Consider the following 24,683-nt stretch of genomic DNA (forward strand, 5'->3'; position numbering starts at 1 on the left):
GGAGAACCTCATGACAGTTGCCTAAATAATCCTGGGGATCCTCTGAAGATGTACCACAATAAGTAGTAGTGAACAGCTTAGTGAACCTGTCCAATCTCCACAAAGCATCGGCAGACATAGCTGCTCCATCACCGGTCTGAGCTACTACACCCGGCTGAACTGCTCCAACTGGCTGAGCTGCTGGAGTCTGAAACTGGGGAGCCATCTGCTCCGGAGTGCGGGTAGCGGGCGTCAGTGCTCCTCCCCCAGCCTGAGAGACAGCTGGTGCTACAGGAAGTAAGCCTGCCTGAGTGACACTCTCCATAAGGCCCACTAGACGGACCAGAGCATCCTGGAGTACCGGGGTAGCGATGAACCCCTCTGGGACCTGAGCTGGGCCCACCGTAACTGTCTGGGCCGGAACCTCATCATCAACCTCTACCAGTGGCTCCGCCGCTGGTGTTGCTGCTCTGGGCTGAGCTCTGCCCCTGCCTCGGCCCCTAGCACGGCCACGTCCTCTGCCCCTCGTGGGAGCTGCTGCTGGGGGCTTGGGCTGTTGGTCAGCGGATGAAGAAGCACGTGTTCTCGCCATCTGCGAAAGAACAGAGTAGAAGTTCAATTAGCATTGAGAAACCAAATCGCACGACAGAGAAGAATAGAAGTGAAACTGTTCCTAACTCTGTAGCCTCTGGGGGATAAGCACAGACGTCTCCGTACCGATCCCTTAGACTCTACCAAGCTTGTCCGTGAATTGTGAGACCTAAGCAACCTAGAGCTCTGATACCAACTTGTCACGACCCGGATTTCCCACCCTCGGGAGTCCTGATGGCGCCTACTAGTGAAAGCTAGGCAAGCCAACTATTCCGATTAATTTACCCTTTTTATTTTTAACCTCTTAACAAGCGCAAGATAATATATTATAAACAGCGGAAATAATAAAGCGGAAGAACGAAATTTAACAATTAAACTAATACCAATACGTATCCATAAACATAAACCACCCAGAACTGGTGTCACAATCTCACGGACTATCTAAGAATACTACAAAGAGGGTCTGAATAAGAAAGTACATGTCTGTCTCTAAAATAGAAAAAACAGAAAGAAACTAGATAGGAAGGGGACGCCAAGGCCTGCGGACGCCTGCAGGACTACCTCGGGTCTCCGATGGACTGAAGGCAGCAACCCCTAGCTAAGGTCCGTATGCTCCAGTATCGGGATATGCACAAAAGAGTGCAGAGTGTAGTATCAACACAACCGACCCCATATGCTGGTAAGTGTCGAGCCTAACCTCGGCGAAGTAGTGACGAGGCTAGGACACAACAAATAATTAACCTGCAGTCACACAGTATCTAGTAGAATAATAGTAATAGAAGTAATTCAAAAGTAACGGGGGAGGGGTAACATGCTATGGGGGAAATACCAACATAAAGAATGACAGTAATAGTGGAATAAGACAATTAAGGTATTTGAACCGAAAACAACAAGAAATCATATCAAACAGGCAGTAACTGCACGGCATCACCGTTCGTGCTTTTACTCTCAATACTCACCAATGCAATCAAGTAATGAAAATGTGCACGGCATCACTCTTCGTGCTTTTACTCTCAATCCTCACCAATGCAATCAAGTAATGAAAATATGCACGGCATCACCCTTCGTGCTTTATCTCTCTTCCTCACCATATAAATATTAGAAATGTGCACGGCATCACCCTTCGTGCTTTATCACCCTTTCCTCACCATATGCATAAGTATAAATGTGCACGGCATCACCCTTCGTGCTTTATCACTCTTTCCTCATCCAAACAATAGCAACAACAATATCCCGGCAAGGGAATCAACAATAAGTATAAATACGTCCCGGCAAGGGAATCAACAATAAGAATTAAATACGTCCCGACAAGGGAATCAGCTATAACCAAAGTTGTACCAATAATCAACTTCAATTGAACCTCAACTAGAGCCAATGCTCAACAATAACCAAATACCAAGAAGAAAATCATAAATCTTACTCAACATGGATAATCAACAATTTAGGCATACGTAGTACTTATTAAGAAACACAACGATCACAATTTAAGACCCACGGGCATGCTTGACACCAACGTATAGATACTCGTCACCATACCTATACGTCGTACACTACACTAACACATAGCAAATAAGGCACAATACCTATTCCCTCAAGCTAAGGTTAGACCAAACACTTACCTCGAACTTCCACGGCCAACTCAAGCCTCAAACACCGCCTTTCCTTTAGAATTCGCCTCCAATTTACTTGTATCTAACCCAAATTAATTTAACAACATCAATAAGTGCTAAAGAATTCAATCCCAATGCTAAATTATAGATTTTCTATCATTTTCCCCAAAAAGTCAAAAATCGACCCCGGGCCCGCTTGGTCAAAACCCGAGTTTCGAACCAAAACCCGATTACCCGTTCACCCACGAACTCAAATATATAATTTGTTTTGAAATCGGACCTCAAATCGAGGTCCAAATCCCCAAAATTTGAAAATCCTAAGTTCTACCCAAAACCATCCAATTTCCCATGAAAAACCCTTGATTTTAAGTTGAAATCATGTCAAAAGATCCTATAGATTGAAGAAAATGAGTTAGAAATGACTTACTAATGATTTGGAGAAGAACTTGTCTTTGGAAAATCGCCCAAGAGAGTTTAGGTTTTGAGAAAGTTTGAAAAATGAAGAAATTTCGTCTAAGTTATAAGTTGCACAGGTGCATATATCGCATTTGCGATGTCAGGTTGCAAATGCGAACTCGCAATTGCGGCCCAGGCTTCGCAAATGCGAAGGTAGGCCTGCCCTGCTTTCGTCACAAATGCGAACTACCGTTCGCAATTCCGGTCCCTTCTGAAGTCGCATTTGCGACATTGAGCTTCGCAATTGCGAAGGTCTCCCTGCCCAGCCCATCTTAACAAATGCGATATTTCTTCGCAAATGCGAGCTCGCATTTGTGAGCCAGGCTTAGCAATAGCGAAGCGTGCAGAACTGCAACACACCAGCAGTTTTCCCAAGTCCAATTTCACTCCGTGGCCTATCCAAAATCACCCGAGCCCTCGGGGCTCCAAACCAAACATGCACACTAACCTAAAAATATCATACGGACTTGCTCGCGTGATCAAATCGCCAAAATAACACCTCGAACTACGAGTTTAGCATCAAAATCAAAGAAAAATCTCAAGAACTCTTAAGTTTTAAATTTCACAACCGAGGGTCTGATTCACGTCATATGAAGTCCGTTTCTTACCAAATTTTACAGGCACAACTTAAATACCATATAAGACCTGTACGGGCTCCGGAACCAAAATACGGACCTGATACCATCAAATTCAAACACATTAAAATTTCCAAAAACTCTTAAAATTTCAGTTAAACAATTTTCTTCAAAAATTCATTTCTCGGGCTTGGACATCGGAATTCAATTCCGGGCATACGCCCAAGTTCCATATTTTTCTACGGATCCTCTGGGACCGTCAAATCACGGGTCCGGGTCCGTTTACCTAAAATATTGACCGAAGTCAACTTAAATTTAATTTTAAAGGAAAAATTAGCATTTTTATCAAATTTTCACATAAAAGCGTTCCGGATATACGCCTGGACTGCGCACACAAATCGAGGCAAGATAAAAGGAGGTTTTTAAGACCTCGGAACACAGAATTGAGTTGTAACTCAAGTGATGACCTTTTGGGTCATCAAAAATATAAATATAGATGCATAGAAAACTATAAGAATGCGTTCATGAAAAATAAAAGATCAGGATACTATAAACTGATCCGAACTATTGCCGTATTCTTCCTCCCCCCCCCCCCCCCCCCGGGTTAACCTACTACAATTTTGACCTCTTTAATAGGGTTATTAAATGATGAATTTTCTATATACTAATGTTAAAATCTTACTGATGAACTTTAAAATCTTTCTTCTTAATAAATTTTTTATTTCTTGAGATCAAAATGCTCGTAGTTAATATCCTACTAACTAATGTTCTTATTCTCTTTTAACTACGAATATTTTGACCTATTAAATAGGATATTAATTAATGAGTCTTACTTATGATCTTATTTTTATTTCCTTTTTAAATGTTGTGCCTCTTTGTTAGATATTAGGGATACTAATTAAAGGAGTTTCCTACATCTTGTCTTCTTCTTAATTACTTATTCCTTTTCCTACGGTTAATTTTGTCTTTTTCAAAAAGTAGTTTATTTGTATTTACAATTTTATCCAATATAAAGTGTATTTACGAAGGGTAAAAAGGCGAACGACATTTCGGTAAGGGCCTTTGTGCTTTTAATATAGTGTATATATATATATACTAGATGTGAAAAGCCCATGCTACGCATGGGCCCAACAAGATATGATTGTTCTTTGCATTTGTATTGTTACGTTAGTTTTGGTCGAGCATCTAAATCATTTACATGTTGACTTGCTTGAATTTCAAGCCTCTAAAGTAAAAGTTAGAATTCTAGTAGCATTGAGCCGAGGCATTATTTCTGTCATTATTTAACTACTATGAAAGCTTCGAACTGAAATTTATGATTTTTCAGAATTAAGTGATCTCTTGATATATTCATGTACAGATAACTTCAACATACAAGTGACATACTGCTATGGATGTGGGGGAAAAAAGGGGGTCAGAGATGGCATTAAACAGAAAGGTCGAAAATAAAGCAGAAGACTCTTACCATTTCCTGGGTTCTGGTCAACATAAGTGAAGGCAAAGTTCTCTTTAATTCGTCAATATTTTTGAGCAATTTTTCATTCTCAATATTGCCACTTCTTATTTTAACGTCTAAAGTTGCGATTCACATCAAATTCCAATTCAGAACAACCATAGGGTTTGAAATGAAACACCCATTGTTGTATCTTTTACCAAGTATACACAATTTAAAGTTCTTCCAGAGTAGTTGATAAATAGAGCCATGGTATTTCAAGTTGTTTACACGAAAACAGCAGCCCAGACGAAAAAGATAGAAGAGGCTATAAGAGCTATTGACATTATTATATCACTAATGAAGGATACAACAAAAATAAAGCAGAAATGATACCAAGATATATAGAAGATAGAAACGTAATTAACAGGAAGAGAGTTAGCAGATGATCAAGAAGCTCTTCCACAAAAGCTGCTGTTGAACTTTCCAAAGCTTTGTTTTTCTTGTTTAAACTATGAAATTCATTCTGTAATACCTCTTTGTCTGTGAGCAAAGTGCATATGTCATCATTATTTTTCACAGAAACTTCATTTTGAAAAGGCACGTGCGACGCCATGAATTCATCTCTGCAAAGTCAGTGCTAAAGTTTACTAACAGTTGTCTTGAGATATGGAATTTGCTAACAGAAAGATGCTGCCCCATATTAGAGATACAAAACTCTTCGTTTGCATTTCCACACATAAAAGTGTCACATAGTTTAAGAATAGCACCTTCTGTTATTGATACTTACAAGTATCTCGTCGCGCCTCCTTCTTAGAAGACAAATCTTTTCATCCAAATGTTTGAGAGAAGTCTCTACGCCAATGGGTACGCCCAGTGAGTATACGCCAACTAACGTAAGGGTACGACTCGGACGTGGGGACAAAAGCGACATCGTTTAGGACTCAGTATCTTCACTAGGAAAACGTTACCTATTTTTGTAAATTTTTTTATTATTTCGAGGAAGGTCTCTTATTATATAAGGGAGACCTTCACATTGTAAAGAGGGGGACTCTAGAATAATACAACTCTCTCATTTTCTCATACTCTCTATTGCTATCTCTAATGAATACTTCCTCTTGAGTTCATATTATCACTATTAGATCTACAACAACAACTTCATTTTTCATCTCTAGGTCTATTATATTTGATTACGATTTACCCTTTCTTACTTTTGATTGTTTTTAAGCTTGCAAAGTATATCGATAACTTTTGAGCCAAACAATTTGGCGCCGTCTGTGGGGATTTCGAGAATCAAAATCATAGTATCCACCTAGAGAGCAACCAACTACCATTCTCTACACCACACGAAAACAGAAGATGGCTGAAAATAACACCAGAATGAAAGCGATAGTGGGTGTTACAGCCAATCTCCTTGATCCTCTCAACGAGACCGGTGACAAGGGCATCTTGAATGCAACCCCTAGCATCACGCCAGGTGCAGAGATCTCATCTTCCCCATCCGAAGATCTGACGATCTTGCATGAAAAAGGAGCTTCCACATCTGCGACTAAGGAAGAACCCGCGGTGGTCAAGAAGCTACTGGAAGAATGGCTAACAAGCACTCTAAGTGGCTTGGTTGAGAAGTCACCGCAAAGTAACGACAGGTGTATACCAACGGTAGGTACCACTGCTGCCATGGGTGAACCTGAAGCTGCACGAACAAATAACAAACCCATCGAGGCACAGACCAACGATGGCGCGCTAACAGCCATCCTAAAGAAGATGGAAGAAATGGAGAATGAAAACAAGGCACTCCGCGACCAAATGAAAGAACATCAGGAGAGGGTAGACAAGATCCCCGGCGCTCCCAAGTTGCTACCAAAACGCGACGTGGGGAGGTTCGTTGAATAACCATACACTGAAGAAGCTGCCCCTCACCCTATCCCAAAAACCTTCAAGATGCCACCCTACTTGAAGGTATATGGCGGAACCACAGATCCCGAGGATCATTTAATCCACTATGTCACTGCTGTAAAGGGCAATGACCTATCAAAAGAACAGGTACCATCGGTGCTGCTGAAGAAGTTTGGTGAGACGTTGACAAGAGGGGCCCTAACGTGGTACTCTCAGCTACCAGCTAAGGCGATATCAACGTTCGAGGAAATGGCGGATAAGTTCGTCACCGCCCATGCAGGTGCAAAGAAAGCAGAAGCAAGGGTCAACGACATCTTCGCCATCAGGCAAACCACAGGGGAGGGACTCAGGTACTTCCTAGCCAGGTTTAATAGGGTAAGGATGAGTCTACCAAACGTATCGGAAGGCATGGCAGTCGCCGCTTTCCAGAACGGGCTAAACAGGAATGGTTCGAGGGCAACCAAGAAGCTACTAAGCCGCCTCATGAAATATCCCCGTACCACATGGGAGGAGATCCATAACGCCTATTGCACTGAGGTACGAGCGGACGAGGATGATCTTAATGGGCCGACCCAACGGCTAACAATGATACACTCAGAAACAAGGAGGGATCGACGCAACGAAGGACGGCGAGAACAACTCCCACGCTCCAACAAAGACCGACACCAGCCATACACCAGATCCTCCCATCCACCACCAAGGCATACGGATGCGCTACAGCGACACATCGCCCCGCTCCGAAACGAAAGAGGTATGCCTCCTTTATTATCCGCCCATAACTTTTGTATGTCTCCTTCAGAAATAGTGTACGCACTGGAGAAGCTGGGCACCAAAGTGCAGTGGCCGCAGAAGATGAAATCAGACCCCGCCACAAGGAAATCAAACGTCCTATGTGAGTTCCATCAGGAACGGGGACACAAAACCGAAGACTGCATAGGCCTACGGCAAGAGGTGGTCAGGATGCTGAACCAGGGATACCTGAGGGAATTACTCAGTGACAAAGGGAAAATCAACTTTGCACGCGGACGGGAACAACCCCACGGGCCGCCAAAGCCGCCCTCCCCAGTACGCACGATAAACATGATCGTCGGAGACGCCGACGACTTAGCGATCAATCACGTCAAGTTCACCACTACGCACAAACTAAAGCGGACCATCGCTCATGAACGGTATGACGACTTCGAAGATAGTATCACCTTCGATAAGTCTGATGCCGACGGTTTGTCTTTCCCTCATTACGATGCTTTAGTTATCACTTTACGTATCGCTGATATGGATGTTAAAAGAATCATGATTGACGACGGAAGTGGCGCCTGTATTATCCACCCGAGGGTCCTCGTACAAATGGGACTCGAGGATAAGGTAATACCGCGTTGCATAACACTAACTGGTTTTAACAATGCAGTGGAACGGACATCCGAAAAAATATCATTGCCCGTTTTAGCAAGAGGAGTCACGGTGGAAACAACTTTCCACGTGATGAACCAGGAAACGGCGTACAACGTCATCATAGGGCGTCCGTGGATACATGCCATGCGAGCGGTCCCTTCAAGATTTTACCAAGTGATCAAATTCCCTACCCCATGGGGAGTATTCAGCATTCGAGGCGAGCCGCGCACCGCACAAGAATGCTACAAAATAGCTCAAGATTGCGCCCACACCCAACAACTGAGGAGGGCGAGCGTGGAGGCATAGCAATTAGATGTGTCGGGGACTAAGGTCAACCCGACAACGGACACCGTTAGAGACCCCGACGTCGTGGAGGCTTGCAAAGCAACGGTCGAAGATCTCGACCCAATCCATTTGGATGACACCGACCTTACGAAGAAAGCCTACATCGGGCACGGCCTCGCCAACCCAAGTAAGTATCGTGAATTCCTAACTAACCATGCAGATTTGTTCGCTTTTTCCCATTCAGATATGTCGGGAATCCCACGGGACATCGCCACCCACAAGCTGAATGTCGATCCATTACATCCGCCCATGCGACAGATGAGAAGGAAATTCAACGCCGCTATCAATGAAGCGGTCAGCGAGGAAGTAGACAAGTTACTGGCCAACAGCTCCATCAGAGAATCGAAGTACCCCCAGTGGATCGCCAATGTCGTCATGGTCAAAAAGAAAAACGGGAAGTGGAGAATGTGTGTGGATTTCACCGATCTGAACAAAGCATGCCCAAAGGATTCATTCCCACTACCCCACATCGACCAATTGATCGACGCCATCGCAGGACATGAACTGTTGAGCTTCTTAGATGCCTACTCCGGCTACAATCAAATCATGATGGCCGAGGAGGACCAGGAGAAGACGACTTTCATCACCCACCAAGGGACTTACTGCTACAAGGTAATGCCCTTCGGGCTCAAAAATGAAGGGGCTACGTACCAAAGGCTGGTCACCAAAATGTTCAAAGAGCAGCTTGGTAAGACTATGGAAGTCTATATCGACGATATGCTGGTGAAGTCGACAAGAAAAGAGGACCACATCGACCATCTGAAAGAAGCCTTTGGGATATTGAAAAGGTACGGGATGAAACTGAATCCCGAGAAATGCGCCTTCGGCGTGGCCTCAGGAAAATTCTTAGGATTTCTCGTATCTCAACGAGGCATCGAGGTCAACCCAGATCAGATCAAGGCGATAGACGTGATACCTGAGATGATGAACAGCAAAAAACAGGTGCAAAAGCTGACGGGGCGAATAGCCGCCCTATCCAGGTTCATCTCACGATCCTCCGACAGGTGCCATAAATTTTTCAATGTGCTGAGAAAGGGCAATGGGTTACAGTGGAATGAAGAATGCTCGAAGCCTTGAGAAAATTGAAAGCATACCTATCTTCACCACCACTGCTGGCCAAAGCAAGTCCAGGCGAGCCCCTGCTAGTATATTTGGCCGTATCCGAGGTCGCCGTCAGCGCAGTCTTGGTTCGTGAAAATGAAGGTACGCAATCTCCTATATACTATATCAGCAAAACCTTAGTGGACGCCGAAACACGATATCCACACCTTGAAAAATTAGCTTTGGCATTGGTCGTAGCTTCTCGGAAGCTCCGACCCTATTTTCAGTACCACCCCATAAAAGTAGTGACGACCTTCCCCTTAAGAAGCATCCTACATAAGCCTGAGTTATTAGGCAGGCTCGCCAGATGGGCCATAGAGCTCAGCGAGCACGATATCTCATATCACCCAAGAAACGCCATCAAGTCGCAAGTACTTGCCGACTTTATAGCCGACTTCAGCGCAGAGATACTACCAAAGGCGGAACTAGAGGCACGTCATGCCCCCTCCAACACCGACCTATGGACTCTTTATACTGATGGTACCGCTAATGCCTCGGGATCGGGAGTGGGACTCGTTCTCGAGGTCCCCACAGGCAAAATAATTTGCCAGTCCATACGATGTCCCGAGATGACTAACAACGAGGCCGAGTACGAGGCTGTTATTGCAGGTATAAAACTAGCCATCATATGGAGCTCGACGACTCATTCTCCATTGCGACTCCCAACTCGTGGTGAATCAGGTCACCGGGACTTACCAAATCAAGGAGCAGAGATTGCAGAAATACCAGTCAGAAATCCATAGATTAATGACCGAGTTCGACGAGTGCCGCTTCGAACAAGTTCCGAGGGCACGGAACGTTGAAGCAGACGGTCTAGCAAAATTGGCCGCAGCCACTAAAAACTTCAACAAAGAAAGCGTGGTCACGCTCCTCCATTCAGCCATTGCTCACACTGAGGTACTCTCCTTAAATTTGACTTGGGACTGGCGCAACCAGTTTGTATCCTATCTGCAGGATGGAATGCTCCCACCCGACAAAAAAGAAGCCAAGAAGCTCCGTGTACAGGCCGCCCGGTATTGCCTGATAAACCACGAGCTCTACAAAAGAACGTTTGGCGGACCCCTGGCCAAGTGCCTAGGGCCGCACCAAACGAGGCCAGTGCTCGAAGAGGTACACAAAGGTCACTGCGGCGCCCACACAGGTAACCGCGCCCTCGTGCGCTGCATAATACGGGCAGGCTATTATTGGCCAACTATGAAGAAAGACGCAGCAGAATATGTTCGCCGATGCGAACAGTGCCAAAAGTATGCCCCCATGATACACCAACCAGGAGAACCACTCCACTCAGTCACTTCCCCATGGCCTTTCATCAAATGGGGAATGGACATAGTCGGTCCACTACCAGCGGGACGAGGAAAGGTACGATTTCTATTAGTTTTAACTGACTATTTTTCCAAGTGGGTGGAAGCAGGTGCGTACGCCCAAATACGCGAACAGGAAGTCATCGCCTTCATATGGAAGAATATCATCTGCCGTTTCGGCATCCCCAAGGAAATCAGTTGCGACAACGGGCGACAGTTCATCGGCCAGAAAACAACAGAGTTCTTCGACAAATGGCATATTAAGCGAATACTCTCCATGCCATACTCACCCCGCCGCCAACGGCCAAGCAGAGTCTTCCAATTAAAACCATACTGAAACATACTAAAGAAGAAACTCGAGGAAGCCAAAGGCTATGGCCCGAGCTACTGCCGGAAGTGTTGTGGGCGCACCGACCTCACCAAATCCTCCACAGGAGAAGCACCGTACTCTCTGGTCTATGGAACCGACGCGGTCATACAGTCGAAATCGCGAACCAAGCTTGAGGTATCACATACCAGCGCGAGCAGAGAACGACATAACAGACCTCAAGACCTCGATGGAGGCTGAGGAAAGAAGAGAAATGGCCCACATAAGATTGGTGGCTTAGAAACAACAAGTCGAAGATTACTACAACAAGAGAGCCAAATAAGACCACTCAAAGTGGGAGACTACGTCCTCAAAGCCAAAACATTGGCATCAAAAGACCCAAGCGAAGGAAAAAACTGGGCACCAACTGGGACGGACCCTACAAAATCACAAGAGTAGCAGCAAGTAAATGAGCTTTTCAATTAGAAACAATGGAAGGAAAAACGCTCCAAAACAAATGGAACTCGCCCACCTCAAGTATTTCCATTTCTGAAAGGCGTCTCCCGAGTTGCAATCTTTTTCCCTTACCGAGTTTTGTCCCAATTGGGTTTTCTTGGGGAGGTTTTTAACGAGGCGACAGAGGGGGCACCCGGAGATATTTGCGGAACAAGTTTATCATACCAGCCACTCCATACGCTCTCCTGACTGACATGACAAAGGGACTGAACTAGCATGATCTCCAATGTATAAACGGCTAATGCCATCTCCAATGTATGAACGGCTAAGGCCATCTCCAATGTATGAACGGCTAAGGCCATCTCCAATGTATGAACGGCTAAGGCCATCTCCAATGTATGAACGGCTAAGGCCATCTCAAACGTATGAACGGCTAAGGCCGTCTCCAATGTATGACGGCTATGGCCATCGTCGTCAACAAGTCGACCCAGCTCGACTACGACAAACAAGTAATTCGACGACAGTCGAAGTTACGTACATGGATAAAGCCATCGACAGTATTATGGCTAAGGCCATCGTCGTCAATAAGTCGACCCAGCTCGACTACGACAAACAAGTAATTCGACGACAGTCGAAGTTACGTACATGGCTTAAAGCCATCGACAGTATTATGGCTAAGGCCATCGTCGTCAACAAGTCGACCTAGCTCGACTACGACAAACAAGTAATTCGACGACAGTGTTACGTACATAGCTAAAGCCATCGACAGTATTATGGCTAAGGCCATCGTCGTCAACAAGTCGACCCAGCTCGACTACGACAAACAAGCAATTCGAGGACAGTCGAAGTTACGTACATGGCTAAAGCCATCGACAGTATTATGGCTAAGGCCATCGTCGTCAACAAGTCGACCCAGCTCAACTACGACAAACAAGTAATTCGACGACAGTCGAAGTTACGTACATGGCTAAAGCCATTGACAGTGTTATGGCTAAGGCCATCGTCGTCAACAAGTCGAACCAGCTCGACTACGACAAACAAGTAATTCGACGACAGTCGAAGTTACGTACATGGCTAAGGCCATTGACAGTATTATGGCTAAGGCCATCGTCGTCAACAAGTCGACCCAGCTCGACTACGACAAACAAATAATTCGACGACAGTCGAAGTTACGTACATGGCTAAAGCCATCGACAGTATTATGGCTAAGGCCATCGTCGTCAACAAGTCGACCCAACTCAACTACGACAAACAAGTAATTTGACGACAGTCGAAGTTACGTACATGGCTAAGGCCATTGACAGTATTATGGCTAAGGCCATCGTCGTCAACAAGTCGACCCAGCTCGACTACGAAAAACAAGTAATTCGACGACAGTCAAAGTTACGTACATGGCTAAGGCCATCGACAGTATTATGGCTAAGGCCAATTGGACTTAACAGTCGCCAATCCTGTTCGACTACGGCGAAAGGCACTCAACTAACAATTGAAGTGATGCCATCATTAGCTAAAGCCACCAGTATTTAGCATCAAAGCCGCATCCTATCGGCGGATAACACAGAGAACGTTCGAGAAACACACTGAAAATCCTACAAATGAGCACCCGCTCTGCAGAGACAACGGGTACCAAAATAAAAGATACAAAAGGAAAAAGAATGGCAGCAAAAGTACGACTTTCATTATCATTCAAAAAAAAATGCATGTACACTATCCTATCAAAAGGTCCCATTTACATTCCAAAATACGACAAAACAAAATATATACAAGTCCTAAGGGGCCTCGCCGCTTCGCCGTCACCCCCAGCGTGGACCGCCATTCTGCTTTTCGTCCCCCGCCTGATCGAACATCTTGTTCATTGCCGCCCCGGGTTGATAAGTTGCAGAAATCCAAGAGCCGGATTCTAACGTTGGGACGTCTTTCGGAGTTATAGCCCTCTCCGGTCTGGGGAATCAAGAACGTATACCTCAAGTTTCTGACGGGCGACACGGGCTTGCACCGTCTCCTGAACCTCCGCCTCAGTGGCTTCGCCCTATCACTAAGAACTCCTCAAAAACGACCAATCTCCTGCGTACACCACATTATTTCATGCGCCTCAACGATGCGTCATCCCATCAGGCCTTTGTTGCAGCAAGTCCGCTTATAGACTTATCTCAGCGCCTTGGCACGAGCGGGGTCAAAGCAGCAACCTTGATCCGCAATCAGCAGCTTCCCGCCGCTACCCCACGGCCGGACCTCCCAACCATCTTTCTTCCTTAGACTGGAGAAGAGTCTCCAGCTCAATGTTTCCGATGCCAGAGCAGTCATCAGCTGTCTCCGTCGATTCTGCTGCAGCTCCGGCATCCCCTTCGTCTATCAACTGGTGCCTCGACTGTTCGGACCTCACGGAAACACCCCGAATTCTGGGTCCTGCTTGACTAGGTCCGCCAGCGCCCGATGCTTGGTGCGGCACCGTTGGTATTTTCTTCGCACATCTTGTCGAAAGTGCTCCTTCTTGTGCGTCCCGGCCGCCTTCCTCTCCACCTTTCTCTATATAATGGAGAGTTCTAAAAAGGAGAAGAAAAAGAAAGGCAGGTCAGTCGCATCACAGTATCTCTTACATACAGAGAAAACTTGAAAGCACATCAATGGCCGCGCCAGCGGACCCTCCGTGATAGTCCCCGTCGCTAACACCCCTCAACAGTTCACGCTCAGCGCGGTCGCACATAACAGGGTCCATATCCCCTTTAAGCCTGCTCGCTGTGTTGCATACATCATTTATTGTACCTCCTAGGATCATTAAATTCGGGCGTTTAGACCTACACGCCTGTCTATCTCCACGTGGGCTGGACCCCTCGACCCATCTAATTATAGGCCGGCCTCAGTATCCGCCTCGTGGCGCACCATCAGCCCACTTCTTTCAACAGCGGCTGACGATACCCCTCCAACTACGGGCTGGGCTGGAATCAGCAAACACTCTCCTTTGTGGAGCCGACCTCCCAGAACGGATAGCTATCGGCCATAAAAAATCGGCCATCGATACTTGGACGACGGGTCACTTACGCCTCTCGTCTTCAGTCGCTATTCCCCTTGCCCGTTATCACCGCCGCCTCCTTTCTCTCTGCGCTCATACCTTCGGAAGTCTCCTCCGTCAAGCCCGCTGAGCTAACTGATGAGTCGCTTCTACTTAGACGCCCGGCCATAGGCGCAGCCTCCTGCTGAGGAACCTCAAGAGCGCCAACCGCCTATGAGCCGGCAGGGTATTATCTTTCGCCATCAGAGTCGGTCTCCGCCTAGGCATGCAACAACGGAACTTCTTCTCTTTGGGGGCGAGCTCTCGACCTTGCCAACACGAGTAAAAGTAGTGAACAGAATCTAAGGAGTTTCCAAACCAAGGCCCGAAGAAATTACCTGACGTGACACGAACTGTATGAAGAAAATGCAGCCCAGGTACGGCCCATTACTTCCGCATAAGGTATTATTCTTTCCACCATGGATTTAATATCATCAAAAACTGGGGTGGAGAAGCCCTCGCTACAAAACAAAAAAGAGAAAGAATGAAATCAACAGTGGCCTAAATGTTCAAGGATCCACGAACAGTCATGAATCCTGCAAATAAAGCACTTCACGATCTGGGTTCCACCTTTCCGGGAATCCTTAGGCTTAGACCACCAGGTGCTCCGTCTTGATATAAGAATAGCCCTGCGCCAGAAGAGGCAGTTGGCCTGGTCGTCAGCCCTAACTACCAAACCTTCGTACCACAGGCTTTTCAGTTGCAACATGGTAACCCCCTCATGTAACCGGGCTGAATAACTGTAAGAGATGGTGATACTGAGACGCCGCACTCAGCCTTAGAACGCGTACAGTGGTCAGAATCCTGCAACACCTTCAAGGTGTAAGGAGTAAGCTGGGCCTGGCACACATTGTAAAAGCGCAAAGCTCCTCCACTAGAGGGAAGAATCGGAAGATATAGCCGATCAAAACGGGTACTCCATAAATGTGCAAGTACCCAGGGCCTGGCAACATTGGCGTAATCCATTCCCAGCTGGAGCCATTTCCACATGGCCCGGATGTTGTGTGTCACTCGAAGGTCGTCTAATAGATTGGCAGTAAATCGCTACGCTCCCAGGAAGGGCTGGACTTTTCGTTTAAAGTCCCTTCGGAATATGCATGTCCTTTGGGAGGACGTTGTCTACAAGAAGGGGAACGAGGGTCTTTTTTTTGCTTCCTCTCCCCCTCACCGCAGAGGAAGGCGGAACCCTAGATGGGCTCAGTGTCCTTGGTCTTTTTAACCACCTTGACTAACGTTTTACCATGATGACTCTGTTTGGGAAATAATGCACTAGTCGACCGAGAAATATTGACTTTCAAAGGAAGTGGAGGAATCCCACACGAAATACGAGTTACAGAAAAGGAAGACGAGGAGTAAATCAGAAAATGCTTTTCCAAAAGTTTGAAAAGTTGAATCGAATCAAACCTCTCTCCCTATTTATAGGGATAAGTTTGCGCAGAAATCGAAGGAGTCAGATTTCAAAAACGTGCTGCGGGAAACCAAAACGTCACATCATCCTCTCTGAACCCCTCGGGGGCAAATATAATAATGACGCATACAGGCTAATGACGTCATTCCCAAAAAGAAAAGCCTACGCGTCAGTGGCTCAACAACGTTCATACATTTTACCACAGTCATGTTGCCGCCCCTGTCGAGTCAAATCTCCCTAAGCCGAGTTTGCATTTTCGCCCATTGAAGACGCCCAACCAAATGACATCTTCCAACGAGCGGAGGGACAACTTGTTAAGGTCAAAATTTGACCTGTCAGCGTCTCTACGGCCAAGGTACCCCAGTGAGTATAACGCCACACTAAACGTACAGGGTAACGACTCGGACGTGGGGACAAAGCGACATCGTTTAGGACTCGGTATCTTCCACTAGGAAAACGTTACCTATTTTTGTAATTTTTTTTATTATTTCGAGGAAGAGGTCTCTTATTATATAAGGTAGACCTTTCACATTGTAAAGAGGGGGACTCTGGAATAAAAACAACTCTCTCTTTTCCTCATACTCTCTATTGCCATCTCTAAACGAATACTATCCTCTTAGTTCATATTTATACTATTAGACTCAACAACAACTTCATTTTTCATCTCTAGGATCTATTATATTGATTACGATTTACCCTTTCTTACCTTTTGATTGTTTTAACGCTTGCCAAAGTATTCACTACCAACAAATTGATTTATAGCGACAAATGTTTTTTGTCACTAAAAAGGCTTTATTTTCGTCACTAAATATCTTTTCTGACCAAATTTTTTTTTTCGTCAATTTCTCGTAGCCATAAATGGGTCACTAAAAGTTTACATAAGACGGATTTAGTGGTTCATCGCCTAAATGACGTTACATAGCGACACATTTGTTATTTCGTCCCCAAATATATATTGAATCAGTGACGAACTTATTTTCAGAAAAAAGTTCAACTTCTTTGTAGTTAGAAAAATAACTTTCGTCACTAAATAAATTTTAATACCGACGAAACAATTGTCCACTAATTTTTATCTTGATTAGAGACAATTCTAATTGTCTTTAAAGTGGTTTTCTAATTTGTAAGTTGAAAAATATGATTTTGTTCACATAAGATAGTCAAACTTTAAGAAAAAGATTAATCATAATTTGTATACAAAAACGTTTTCGTCCCTAAATGTATTAAAATTAAAGACAAATTTGTTTTGTCTAAGAAAATTGTAAACGATTTGTGACTGATAGTATTTGGCGTGATTATTATTGATTTTTGGTACTATTTGCCTTTTTTAGATAAATGGATATATTTTAATATTTAGAATTTATAATAATAATGAATATTCTATAATTGAAAAAATTTTAAAAATACATTTTTTGCAAATTTTAATGTTTAAATCGAACAAATTGTTAAAAATACAGAATCTTTATTTCTCATAGAGGCATTAGTTACCAATATTTGGGATTATCGAAATACAAAAGTGAGGATAAAAAATATATACACAAAAACAATGAGTTGGCGGAGTAAAAAAAACATGGAACATTACACTATAATTAATAAAAGATTTCAGTCTCAAATCCCAACTAACATCAAGAAACTGCCAACTAACACTTAAATACATTCACCATTTCTCAATTGGAAAAAAAATACTCAGCTTTTGCTTTAACCAACCCTATGTTAAAATCTTTTGAATTCTTGGGGGGAAATATCTTTCTTGACTGCATTGTTTTCTTTTTCTGTTTCCACATCTTTTTGCTTGGCTCTATCCTCGCCCATGTTTTTGGCTTGAAAAGCCTTCATATTGGATGAAGCAGACCTTGTTTGTCCAGAGAAAAAAAGATAGGCAAAGACAACATCAAACCAAATAAAAACATAGAAGATTAACGAGTTAAATAAAAAAAGAAGAAAGACAAACCTATAGATCTTCGTGAAACCGTCAATGGTGGCAGAGTTTTGAAGAAAAACAGAGCCACTTTTTCATGAGAGAGAAGTCGGGAGATGTAAACTAAAATCAGTCTACAGTTTGTAAATTTGTGGGATAAGCATTGGATCAATGATGGGTAACTTTATGGATTTATTTCAGTTTCATTTCCTTAAGTTTAGGGATCTTAATAAGAAAATGAGTTGAATATGCCGTCCACTTTGTTATGCTAGTTACTCTTACTTATCTACAGAATTCTATTTATTTGATGAAAAAAAATTTAAATTGGTTAAAAAGAATCCAAAAGAGAAACTACATAAAGTAAAAGATCAATTTTCAAATTTCTATTCAAAAATTATACGCTAAAGGCCGAAATTCTCTATATTTTGCAAGAAGCCTTAGAACAATTACATTTACGTAGATACCCTTTTAAAAATTATTTTAATTTTAAGAAAATCAAACATTATGTTTTCTAATAAAAGATTACAGGCAAAAAAAAAAAAAAAAAAAAAAAAAAAAAAAAAATCAAAATTCCTTGATTTTTTTGAAATTCCTTAGATTTGTTTAGTGAACCTAACATTAGAAAATAGATGAAAGTATTCATATATTTTCAAAGAATTTTTGTTCTTTTCTTTTTCAATTTTAAAAATATATTAGAAAATAATCTTAGAATTTTGTTAATTATTATACCTTAGGGTTAAATTAGATTAAACACCTTTGTAATATGACTCAGTTGCAACTATATCTCTTGTATTTTAAATCAAACACTTACACTCCTTATACTATGAAAATCTTATACAAATATAACGACTCAGTAATAGATATACATCACTCCCCCTTGTATCTCGATATCAAATATTTATACTTCATATACTATGAATATCCTAAAATTTTATGATGGCTTAGTTATGATATACTCCCCTTATTCCCTATATTTTTGTAAAAATATTTAAACCCCTTATCTAATAAGAATCATGCATCAAGATAAATGATCTTCCAACTAAGTGAATTTATGATAATTTAGAGTGGAACAATGAATAAGCAAAATAAAATAAAAATAAGAAATTTTTACATAATAAAATATTATAATTTAAAAAATACAAAAAGATTATGTGTTTATGAAGCACACAATGTTTTAAAGGATACATGTTTCGAAATAATTTGAGAAAGTCATACAGGATAAAGTCAAATTAAATTTTACGAGTAATATAAAATTATATTATATTAAACTTGTAATTTATTAAAAATTTATATGTGAATTTAATAATATAAAATAATTGAAAATACGATTAGATAAGAAAGGAACAATAATATAAATTTATTGGAAATATAAAAATATAAGATTTATATTTAAAATTATGATGAGAAAAGTCGTATATATACATACCTAAAATCATAATTAACAAATAGTCATAAAAGAAGAATACATAAAAAAATAATTTCAAGTGATATCGTAAAAGTATATATAATAATTAAATTTCTCAGGTAGGAAGTTTTAGTTAATAAATAGATCTCATAATTTTATAATAAAAATATAAAAATTCTGTTAGAATATTATACATTAAAAAAATATATTATATATATAGCACAAATTAATAATTATTAAAAATATTGGTAGATTTTTTATGAAAATAATAAAAGGCCTATCTCTTTATACTTTTGATGAATTCAAAATTATAATTTAGTAAAAAATAATATTATATTATATAAATTTTTAGTAAAATACAAAATGAGAAAATTAATCAAATATTACAGGAGAAAAGAATGTAAAAAAAAGAGGGGGTCAAGATAATTTATGATATTTATATTTTGAATTAATTAATAAAAATGATAAATAAATAGCACTCAAGAAAATTATTAATAAATTTAGACAATTGAAGAATTTTGAACAGTATAACATAAGTTTTAAAAAATATTTCAGAGTAAGAAAATCCATTTTTATATTATATTAAAGAGAAGTAATATCAAAATATTAAGCCAGTTGACAAGTTAATAAAAGTCATATTAGTAAATATATAGTACTAAGTACTTGCTAATTTAATAATAATAAAGAATAAATAAGGAACAAATAATTTATTTGATTACTATATAATGTTTATACTTTTGAATTTGTATAGATTTATAATATTAAATAATTTAATAATTAAATAACAACTCATGTTTATTAAAATAATATAATATATTAGATCTTAATTTTTATAAGATTAATATTCTGTTAAATTATTCGTATTGCGCGGGTTCTAACATAGTTAGTGATAAAAACTGAAGTCACATAAATACAAAATTTTATGGCTAAAAATGTACCTATTAACTACATAGTCGATTTTGTCACTATTTTAACAACAAATTTTTTAGTGACGGAACTTTTCTCGATTCCACACTTTAGTTAAAGTTGAGACAAATAATTTTGTCACAAATTGCCTGCATATATTATCACTAACTGTGTATATTATTAGTGACAAAAGCTAAAGTCACAAATGAATATAAAATTTATGTAAAAAGTTTGTACGATTTAACTACAAATTTTATTTCGTTGCTATTTTAACAATGTATTTTTAGTGACGAAACTTTTTTGTATTGCAAGCTTTAATTATTTTTTTAGACAAATGATGGTTTGTCACAAATTATTTGCAACATCAGTGACGAAGTTAATTGTCACTGATAATTTATTTTTGTGGCTAATGTTTTTCAATAATTGGCGCCAATCCATGATTTTGGTGGAAACCTTAGTAGACAAAATTTTTGCTACGAAGTTTGTGTTTCGTCACTAAAAGTATATGACTCATGGATTTATGTACGAAATATAATTTTTGTCACAAAAAGTGAATAATTAGCTACGAATTTTCTATCGTAGCTAATAATTTCGTGGTTAAAAATCACATTTATTGTAGTGTATATCGATAACTTTTGAGCCACAGTAATATATATATACAAAAAAGAATCTGAAAGCAAGTAATTTGACAGCTGAACACAAAAAATGAATTACCAAAAAAAAAAAGAAACAGATTATAATGCTACGCAAAGCTTTTATACTCTAACATAAATACCATAAACTCTCATGAAGACATCGATTTCAAATTGCAGTCTATATGCAGTTCTCATCAACTCCAATTGTCGAGTAGTCAAAGCACTTTCAACTTCCATACACTTCATATTTGCGATTCAATCTCTCTGATTGCCTGAATGTCGCCTCAATTTCTTCGTTAACCTGAATGAAATTCCAATGAATAAGGTACTTAGTTTATATATTGTCATTCACCTAAGACATACAAACACATAGAGACATACACACATATACATGTATATATACACATACACACAAGAAAAACACATTGAATGAGATAAAACTGCGTGGAAACACCTGATGAAGCATATCATTGAGCGAAACTGACACAGAAATGCAGCTGAGTGTTCCATTGCTTCAGTTTTCGTTCCTTCCTTTGTGTTTAAGAGATGACACAGGAGAAACCTTCCTTTGTGTTTAAGAGATGACACAGGAGAATCCGTAAGCTACAGGGTTCACAATTTTTGGAGATCCAAAATCTTCATTTACAACTAATGCACAGGAAAGGCCAATTTGCACACACGTACTATCTGTTGGTACTGATCCTGCATATTTAGAAATTTTTCCTGTATAGTATTTGATTTCAAGTATGCGAAAGAGATCAATTGCACTTATTTCAAGAAGACAAAGGAATGATATGCGGAGAATATTATACAATTTTTTAATTAAGCTAAAAGAGATCAATCGCACTTATTTAGGAAGTTCGTTAATGGAAATTCAGTTTTAGTAATCTATAAATATCAAAGTTGCAAGTGAAGATACACGCATAAGTATAGAATATTCAGCGAAAGTCTACTCTTGTAAAGAGCTAACCATATCATCAAAACTGAAAAATCTGCGAGCTACAAATCTAGAGCAGTACCACTAAGCCTCAGATAACATCTGAAGATATAGTAAAGGAAGAAAAATTCAGTATTGAAACAAGACATTGCCTAAGGAAGCAGAAGAATAGAGTTTCAATAAAGAAGGATCTTGTTTTCTGCTCTACTCTATTAATCAACACTTGGTATTCATATTTTCGAAATCTACGCTATTGTAGAGTTAGTTAGCTATTTCATATTTGATACAAATGATTTAGATCATGTAGTTATGCGAATCAGGAATGGGTGTCCCAAGAAATCCTAAATGCCTCTTTCTGATACAAATACCCGAAAATCTTCAAAACAAGAAGACCTAAGAAGCTAATTAGTAGACCTTATGTGAATAGCAAGTATTAATTGCATATCCTGAGTATGAATAGAGAACGCCCGCTGCATCTCTTGTGGTATGTAATAATGAGAGAAGATATTATTTTTAGGTGGTCTACAGTAGCAGCAATTGTTAAATCCATCCATTCAACAAGAAAATTACTTATCGGATAGCCAGTGTTGTGCCCAAATTGTGTCATACCTTGGCTTCTGATAGTACAACGGTCAATTTATAAGATAGCAGTTGCCTGAATGATTTCTTCGTATACTACATTGTGTGTTGTATGATCATCATTGCTATCAAATGTTGGCGGTCGGATCAACAATTTCACAGAATTCGAGTTTTTTGCTCGGGATAAAGCAACATAAAGTTGACCGTGGGAAAAAAAGGCTCTCGTAAATAAATTCCAACAAAATCTAACGTCTGACCTTGAGCTTTATTTATAGGCATAGCAAAACATAATCTAATAGGGAATTGTGTTCTTTTGAAAGGAATAGGTAGTTTTTCATCTTGTGAAGATAACAACGGTATTTTCGGAATAAATACATGTGTGTTTTTTAAATCCCCGCTTGTAATTTTAGCACTTATAATATTCCTTTCAAAATTACAACATACAAGTCGTGTACCATTACATAAGCCTTCGCACGGATTTAAATTTCGCAATAACATAACAGGACAATTTTTTTTCAAAGTTAATTTATACGGAGGTAAACCAGTAGGGTGTAAGCTATGCAAAAAATCGTCATATTGACTTTGATCATTCGTTTCAGTAGTTTCATCAAATGCAACATATGTCCTAGAATCACCCAATAATTGAGTTATGAGCATATCATTTATTTCATCAACGAAGTCATTTTTTGTTGTCAGAATAACACGAGAAGATGTAGAAGACATATTACAAGGAGATGCATAAAATCTGGATAAGTTACTCTAAATAAAAGATTCAACGATTCTTTTTCACTAATAAAAGAAACAATGAAACAATTAGGAATTTCAATCTTACCTTGCCAATTTGTTTTTTCTTTTCCGCTCCCTATTTTCATCAAATATTCACAAAAAGCAAGATCTGTTCTCGCTCGCATATTTAGTGATAATCACAATTTTTCGAGTTGATTCCAAATGTCAGAACATAGCAAGCTTTCTTGTATGAAGTCCTCTTTTTTTCCACCACAAACAACCGAAAGAGTTTGCCTGAAATCACCACCAAAAACAACAACTTTCCCACCAAATAGTATCTTCGTATCCATTAGATCTTTCAATAGTAAATCAAAAGCCTCTCTCAATTCTTTTTTGGCCATTGATACTTCATCCCTTACGATTAATTTGGCATCTTGTGTCAATAATGCAAGCGAACTTTGTTTACTAATATTACATGAGAATTGTCCATCAATATCAATAGGAATTTTAAAACGGGAGTGAGCAATTCGTCCTCCGGGAAGAATTGAAGCTGCAACACCAGAGGTTGCTGTTGCTAAAGCTACAAATCCTTTTGATCGTATAGCAGCAAGTAATGCACGATACAAAAAAAATTTTCCTGTTCCTCCAGGACCATCTATAAAAAAAGCTCCAGGTTTATTTTTAAATATTCTATCAAGAATTATATTATATGCTTCTCGTTGTTCATTGTTCAATTTTGCTTCCAATAACAAATCTTCTTCTCTAACAACTATATTTCTTTCAACATGAGAATCTTGAGCCTCTTTAGCAGCTGATGAAGCTGAAATTCTTTCAGATACAAGTGTAAATTCATTTATGTCATGACCCATTGAATGCAAAATGTCATTAATATGGTTTAAAGTCATATGACAAATCTGTTTCTTGTTCAAATTTGGCATAATCTTAAAGTCTTCAGACATAGAATCTTCAAATTTGTCCCAAAGTTCTTTCGGATTAGCAGGATTACAATAGACCAACAACGTAGCAAATAAGCGTCTTAAACTATAAGGCATCTGATATCTTACAGCTTCTGACATACAGTCAACCAAGCTATTGTCGCATTGTAATAATCAGTTTTTCTCTGCGGCTTCTCTAAATGTACTACAACATACTCCATTTACAGTTAGCAAATGTTGATATGATTTTGGTCCTCTAATATTCATTTATAACAATCGAAGATAGTATCTTTCCCCCTCTGTAGGATGACGTGTCACAATACGTCCAATAACAGCACCCCATTGTCGACGTGTCCACATCCTATATTGTTTGGACCATACAAAATATTCTGAAAATTCATTGTAAAGTAACTTTAGATTCTTAGCATCTTTGTTTTCTCTGTTCATCAAAAAAAATTCTGTCAACATTGTTTTTCTAATCATGAGATTACTTACAATTGCATTTATGGTCTGTGTGGTTTTAAAAGAGACAAATTGTTGTCCTTCAAGATGTAGCTGAAGATGGTAAACAACTGGGCTCATTTCGCTAATGGGAAAACCAAATAAACGCCAAGTTGCTTCTGGTGGCGAAACCCATCTAGCGGATTGATATTGTTTGATCTCATCTATTTCAATATTTGGATCATCAGCATGTACGAAAAAAGCAATTTTATCATGTCCCTTGCAAATATATTTATAAAGATATTTGAC

The 24,683-nt window shown here is 40.2% G+C and overlaps 1 protein-coding gene across 1 annotated transcript; it reads right to left on the bottom strand.

The window, feature by feature from the left end:
- On the bottom strand, positions 23,196 to 24,074 carry LOC109233676. Its single transcript, XM_019399547.1, has one exon. The coding sequence runs from the start codon at positions 24,072 to 24,074 to the stop codon at positions 23,196 to 23,198; it is 879 nt and encodes a 292-aa protein (XP_019255092.1).

This window comes from Nicotiana attenuata, chromosome 1, assembly GCF_001879085.1.
Source record: "Nicotiana attenuata strain UT chromosome 1, NIATTr2, whole genome shotgun sequence".
NCBI lineage: Eukaryota > Viridiplantae > Streptophyta > Magnoliopsida > Solanales > Solanaceae > Nicotiana > Nicotiana attenuata.

Excerpts from the sequence above, each read along its gene's own strand:
- LOC109233676 (XM_019399547.1), bottom strand. The coding sequence starts at position 24,074 with ATGTCAGAAGCTGTAAGATATCAGATGCCTTATAGTTTAAGACGCTTA.